General features: G+C 38.0%; 1 protein-coding gene across 1 annotated transcript; it reads right to left on the bottom strand.

Annotated features, from left to right (window-relative positions):
* Window positions 1-4,043: 4,043 nt before the first annotated feature.
* On the bottom strand, window positions 4,044-6,890 carry LOC107656992 (probable carboxypeptidase PM20D1.2). Its single transcript, XM_016444963.1, has 7 exons — window positions 6,691-6,890; window positions 4,988-5,223; window positions 4,806-4,892; window positions 4,631-4,763; window positions 4,419-4,533; window positions 4,207-4,282; window positions 4,044-4,109 (listed from the first exon to the last, which is right to left on the bottom strand). The coding sequence occupies exons 1-7, from the start codon at window positions 6,782-6,784 to the stop codon at window positions 4,044-4,046; spliced, it is 807 nt and encodes a 268-aa protein (XP_016300449.1). The 5' UTR covers window positions 6,785-6,890.
* Between the last annotated feature and the right edge of the window lie 551 nt (window positions 6,891-7,441).

The following is a 7,441-nucleotide window of genomic DNA, read 5'->3' as shown; positions in this document are numbered from 1 at the left end:
ATAGAATAGCTCCATGTAGAGTTCAGGGTGTTTGAGATGAATCTCTCAGAAAGTTAGTCCAAAACACCAAAGCAGCATGTCTGACAATGTAATGTCATAGATATTATGCATTTTGAAGCAGACTTAACCAGAGTTAACTAGTTTAGTCATGTCTTCATCAGTGTAAGTAACATCCCACCATTTACAGCTTATGCTGGCTACTGTGAGGTGGCGGCAACTTCCTGATGTCATTATTCTGGATGAGCTGGGAGTAAAACAGCACGATCTCTTCATAGTTCTGAATGGAGAGTCTCTCGTTCACACCGTGAAATCTAGAGGAGGAACATGAATGTTTCATCATATAAAAACTTGACATTTCAAGCTGGGATACTCCATTGTATTACAAAGAGCATTTCTCCTGTGTCTTACCTCTGAGGATCACCTGGTTTGAACCATGACGGAGCAAAGCGATATTTATCTTGCGTGATATCCTTGTAGTGACTGCTGTCACTGTTGCCAACACAGATACCTGTGAGTGGAAATCATAGATCAGCTAGAAGTGGCTCTTCATAAGTCAATGATATATGTAAGGGGTGCTTCAGCAGAAATGCATCACTTGTCAGGGGCCACCGTGAGCTGAGGAAACATGCTCTGCACCGTTTTCTTTATGATCTGGAAGCCAAACGCCTGCTCATCATAGGAGCTGATGGGCAACGGGTCGAATCCATCGACTAGCTCTACCTTCACACGCTCATCTGATACAGGTGACTCGACTAACTCCAGAACCTAAAACAAGACATAAGATCAAACTATGAAATAGTTCAGACAGAAAGGGTTTTGATTCTAACCATTGTAAATAGCGTTTGGTTCAAAGGGATAGCCCACCCAAAAATGAAATTTCTGTCATCATTTACTCACTCTTATGTCTATCCGAATTATAAATTTTCCTTTTTTTTGTGGATCACTGAAGAAGATATTTCGAAGAACAATGAGGTGCAAACAACACTGGATTTTCATTGTTTGGACACACATGGGAGACATTTTTCAAATTATTTTCTTTTGCATTCCACCAAAGAAAGAAGGTCATACAGGTTTGGGATGACATGAGGGTGAGTTACAGATGACACAATTTTAATTTTTGGGTGAACTACCCTTCTAGAGTTAATCAGTTTTTTAATCAGAATGATTCATGAGAAACTGGTTAGTGTGAAGAAGGTGTGGAGGGCAAAAGTTAATAGATGAGCAATCAGAACTGAATGAGTCATGACCTCTCACCTCCTGCAGTGGATACGGAAATTGACAAAAGCTTCAGCATATGACGGGATTATGTTAATCTGTCAGAGAAAGAGAAATAATCAGAAATCCATTCATGCTACTTTGTGAACTACAACAAAAAAGAGAGGCCCACCTTTACACCTGAGTTAAACAGTGACGGCCGTCATGGTCCTCACAAAAGCATTTGTGTCAGGTTTTCTCTCCCAACACCCTGCATATGAAAGGTACACTGATAATACTACGACAAGGGTTTTCCTGGGTTTTATGTGCTTACATGTTGCAATTAATTAATAATATGGTGAATATATACAGTGGAGATCAAAATGAGAGAATTTATGAACACTTGATTTTTTTCACAAGTAATGTAATCTTCATCGTTCAAAATTTGAAGGAATTTTAGTTCTGGCTATACCATGCTAGTAGAACAGTGTTTTAGAAAATAACCAAGACACTTTAACAAAAAAAAACTTTATTTTGTGGAAAACACAGTGATCAGAATTAGAGAACAGCAATGATTGTAGCACAAAGAAAGATTACAACTAAAATTTCTGAAGGTTACAGCAGTCAAAAATAGAGTAGGAAGTGTAGAGGCCCTTGCTTTGAATGACTTCAGCACATCTGCGGCCGCAGGACATCACTAGTTTCTCACACTGCTCTTCTTCCACAGTTTGGTGACTGTAGTGGGTTTCTTAGCCATAACTTTGTCACCAAGGATTTTCCAGAGATTTTCAGTTGGGTTTAGATCAGGACTCTGCAGGAGGTTCTGATAAACATTTGCATTCACCCTGCCATGTAGCTATATAAGAGGCCCAACTCCTGCTGGAGAAAACATCCCCCAAACCAGGACACTTCCTCCTCCATCTTAAAGTAAACTTTGGACTAGTTCTCCTCTGTCCACGCAACATGCTCCTCAGCAAAGGTGAGCTTAGACTTTTGATTCTTTTAGCTGATGAGAGGCTTCGTCACTGCAGAGTGCACTTTCAGTCCGACTTCTCTTGAACATGCAGAGACAGATCCTTACCCTGTTCAGCACTGAACTGGCAAGCAATTCCAGCTGCAGTGTTGAACCGATTGCCCATTGAGATTCTCTGCACTATCCTGTCCTCTCGTGCATTTGTCTTTTGTGGACGACCAGCCTTTTTGGGGGACTCGAATGAGTTAGTGACATTGTAAAGATGCAATATTCTAGAAATCACAGATTTGAAATGACCAGCTTCTCTTGAAATGGTTATTGGCCTTCATCTGGACAACCTGCTGTCGGAGGGTTTCAGTCACTTTAGAACGGCTCACCATCTTACAAAGTCAGTGAGAACTGGAAAGTTAAATTTCCAGTTAAATAACTGCCAGTTAAATAGGGTTTGACATAATTAAAGAAATTAGCACCAGGTGCCGGATTAACACCACTAACTGGGAGGTATCTGAAAGTGTTCTCTAATTTTGTTCTTTTTCAAATATCTCATTTAAGTTTTTATGCTGTGCTTCAGAATATATTTAACTCATGAAATATGTTTTAAAAAAACTGCACTTTTACTCCTGTTAGGATAACTTCAAATATGACTAAGCAGTGACCTCAAAATTTAGGAAGTTGCAGGTTCTCTAATTATGATCTCCACTGTGTGAATATATATATATATATATATATATAAGTCGGTCAGTCTCTTATGTTCAACAAGTATTACTTTGATCAAATATACAGTAAAACAGAAATATTGTTAAATGTTATTACAATTTCAGATAATTGTTTTCTATGATATATTTTAAAATGAAACTGATTTCTGTGATGGCAAAGCTGAATTTTCAGCATCATTACTCCAGTCTTCAGTGTCACATGATTTTTCAGAAATTATCCTTCAGAAAATTTGGTGCTTAAGAAAGATATCCATGCATTTATTACTTCACGCCTTGATTATTGCAATTCACTTTATTATGGTGCAAATCAATCATCCATCGGGCGTCTTCAAATGGTACAAAATGCTGCAGCCAGGCTGCTGACTGACAGTCGAAAATTTGATCATATCTCTCCCATCTTAACTTCTCTGCATTGGCTACCAGTCAAACTGAGAATAGATTTTAAAATTCTAGTTTTTGTTTTTAAAGCATTACATGGCCTAGCACCAGCGTATCTTTCTGACATTTTACATTATCACAATCCTTCTAGGTCACTTAGATCAGGCAGCCTTGGATTGCTCTCTGTGTGTAGATCGAGGTTAAAACATCGTGGAGACCGAGCTTTTGCGACAGTAGGCCCCAAACTCTGGAACAGCCTACCGGGTTCGATCCGAATGGTGTCATCACTTTCCTCTTTCAAATCAAAACTTTAAAACACATTTGCTTAGTGTGGATTTCTAATTTATTATTATTATTATTTTATTTATTTATTTATTTTATTTTTTTTGTTATTTGACTTCTATTATCTGTACAGCACTTTGGTCAACCCTGGGTTGTTTTTAAATGTGCTTTATAAATAAATAATGAATACCTTAATTATTATCAATGTTAAAAACTTGCTGCTTAATATTTTTGTGGAAACCATGATACAGTTTTTCAGGATTCTTTGATGAATAGAACGTTTTTAATAAAAGCCTGACCTGTGTAATAAGATTCTCATTAAAAAAAAACAAACAAGCTTCTCATAAAAGTACAGAATGGGATGTGATGACAGTCATGTCTGGAGGAAAAAAATCCCATACATTTATTCAATTGTCTTTGGAGGTCCAAAAAATCCTGTATAAAATATAATTTGATATGACATTAGTTAGTGTAGTGAGCATTAAGGTAACCAATATGAACTACCTGCTGAGTAGTGGAGAGAAGAGCCACAGATTAGACATGATTAATCTGAGAGGCAAACCAAACTACAAAAGAAAATGGAGAAGAGAAATAGTTTTCACATATACAGAATACAGGTCAGTATTTCCCAAAATGTGGTCTGTAAAATCCTCAGCTTTTTACCTTATGGGCCAGGTGTTCAAATGTGCCATGCTCAGGACCATAACCAAACAGCCTGGGCATCGGATTTTCCTCCAATCTGGGAAAATATATTACCACGTACAATATGGCTTAAATAAATTTAGCTCAGTATAATACTGATGCCATGCAGCTGTTTTGGGAATAATTTGGACCCATTTTCCAATTATTTAATAATTATTTAATTTTCCACTTGCCTGTTGACAGCTGATGCCAAGATGCCAATGCTGCTTTCTCTGGGCGGCATGGATGAATGTCCTGGAGCGCTGCTTACACTCAGCTTTACTGTGGCCTTACCTTTCTCACTGATACCTATTCTACAAAACACACACACACAGGGCAAATATTACACAATAATTCAATTACTAAATTACTATGCTAGTAGAACCGCTCAAAATAACAGTCTCACAGGGCAGCAGGCCCATCCAGGCCATTATGACACCATCCAGCACTGCCAGGCCTTCATCTAAAACATACTGGAGCTTCACCCCCCGACTCTTCAGGAGCTTCACAATATTGGCTGCCCCATGTAAACCATTCACCTAACAAAACCATATAAATAAGTAAATTCACTTGAGACTGACCTCCTCATTGTGACCCAAGCCAATGTAGAAGCTTCTCCGAGGAGTGTAACCTCGTTCCAGCAGGTATTCCAACGCCTGAAGGATCCCCTGCAAAACACACATAATTACAGTTAGCATCAGGTTGGACTGAACAGATGTGCCATTGTTTCAGTGAAAAGTGATTCAGTGCTGATTCACTGTACCATCACAGACTGTTTATTGTCAATGGTTCCTCGTCCATAAATGAAGCCATTGAGCTCTTGAGCAGAGAAAGGAGGAGCATCCCATCCATCCGCCTCATCGGCCGGCACAACATCAATGTGTGCCAGCAGCATGTAGGGCTCCAGATCAGGCTCGCTTCCTGATACCGTCAAAAGGTGGCTGTAGTTTCCCACCATCTCATGTTGGACCAAGCTGGATGAGAAGATCTTAGGGAAGACTGAGGAAGAAATAATCCTTAAATAACACTCAAGACAAAATCGAATTATTATTAAAGGACAAGTAGCTGCTTTCAATGAATACAGTTTTGTGCTTAACCTTCAAAAATGACTTTTTATGTGTTTTTTTTATCCTGTTACCAAATAGCTTAGTTTCCAAAAGTTTAAAGCCTTGTACTGTGTTTCACATTACATCGTTTTCAAGCACTGTTTGATCATAAAAATGAAATTATTTTTATTATACAGGTGCATCTCAATAAATTAGAATGTCGTGGAAAAGTTCATTTATTTCAGTAATTCAACTCAAATTGTGAAACTCGTGTATTAAATAAATTCAATGCACACAGAATGAAGTAGTTTAAGTCTTTGGTTCTTTTAATTGTGATGATTTTGGCTCACATTTAACAAAAACCCAGCAATTCACTTGAGAGACCATTTTGAAGGCTCAGGAAACCTTTGCAGGTGTTTTGAGTTGATTAGCTGATTGGCATGTCACCATATTCTAATTTGTTGAGATAGTGAATTGGTGGGTTTTTGTTAAATGTGAGCCAAAATCATCACAATGAAAAGAACCAAAGACTTAAGCTACTTCAGTCTGTGTGCACTGAATTTATTTAATACACGAGTTTCACAATTTGAGTTGAATTACTGAAATAAATGAACTTTTCCACGACATTCTAATTTATTGAGATGCACCTGTATAATGCTAATTATGAATTTTATTTTAATATATTTACAGTATAAAAAGATTACATATTAATGAAATATTTGGTTAAATCGTACTAATAAAATTAAAATATACCACAATGCAAGTAACAGGGTTGATGAATTAGCCTAAATTATACTTGTCAAATGCTGTTCAATCTAAAATGTTTATAAAACTGAATATGAGGTTTTTTCATGCTGCAGAAAAGGGCCACATGATGTCACTTCATGTGTACGATTTTAAAATGTGCTTCACTTTTTTTGTAATGGGGAAGATCGAGTGGTAGCAGGATTTAACTCAAAATGTAGGACACAGCTAAAAAAAAATGTTTTTGGTAATTAAAATGAGTTCATAATTAAAATATTGTCGTACTGACTGAAAAGATAACGGGGCAACAGTAATCAGCGCTGTTTGCTGTTGTCGGGTAGCGCGTGTCTCTCACCCTTCCTCAGCAGCCCGTCGAACTCGCGCGGAGCGCTGCTGTTCACATTAGTCTCGGTAAATGAGTCAAAATGACACAGTGGGAATCTGAATGGCCGCCATGAAAGAGACGAAAACAAGACATTACATTATTTGTAATATCTACAGCAGCAATCTTCGCATGTTGACAGCACATCCCTTATCCCCATTAACTGTGTATTTAACTCTGTGTCTTCCTGATCCAGCTATTCACGCCACGTGATGAGCTGCACGTCAAACAGCGCGTTAGCAGTCGGGACAGAAGAGAGGTACTGCTTCGGAGTATTTCTTCGTTGTTTGTTACCTTTGAAATTTGCCAGCAGATTGTTTCTCTGTTGTGGACTTAAATTAAGAGAAATGGCTGTTGTATTTTCCCAGCTGAAGCCCCGCGTCCACATCAAATGTAATCGTCCTAACTGTGGCAACAAGGAACAAAACTGTAATCGAAAATATGACACTAAACAGCAGCACTTTGAGAAACTTAAATAATTTCCTCTGAGCGCTATGGCCCGTCATGTTTCAGGAAGTGAGAAAGACAAGTCGTTTCATGTGTAGAGTTCATGTTTATTCAATAGCTCAGCGATGCCGCAGCTCGAGCGCCATCTGCTGCTGTGGATTAGCATCACATGACAAAGAGCCGGAGATTGTACACAAAAAAAAAGTTTTTAAACCAGTTATTTTTATTTTTTGCTGTAGTGTGTCAGTAGGAAATATCAGTCTACATTTACTAACTTTTGCCATTAATTGTAATAATCCAGAAAGATTTTTGTATGCACAAGAAATCTGACGACAGCCAGTGCTGCACACAGATCTGATCTCAGCATCATCCAGTCCGTCTGGAATGACATGAAGAATCAGAAAAAACTGAGACAGGCTAGATCCAGAAGAACTGTGGCAACGTCTCCAAGATGCTTTTCTAGAAACCTACCTACAAAGCCACAGTACTGTGACAAGTTTTAGGCACTTGTGTAGAAATGCTGTAAAGTGAGGATGCTTTCAAAAATAATGTCATAAATAGATTTTATTTATCAATTAACTTCTATTCTATTAATTAC

This window comes from Sinocyclocheilus anshuiensis, unplaced genomic scaffold (assembly GCF_001515605.1).
Source record: "Sinocyclocheilus anshuiensis isolate Anshui unplaced genomic scaffold, SAMN03320099.WGS_v1.1 scaffold1453, whole genome shotgun sequence".
In the NCBI taxonomy this organism is placed as follows: domain Eukaryota; kingdom Metazoa; phylum Chordata; class Actinopteri; order Cypriniformes; family Cyprinidae; genus Sinocyclocheilus; species Sinocyclocheilus anshuiensis.
Note: the sequence above shows the minus strand (reverse complement) of the source record. Positions and strands in the feature narration are given on the sequence as shown.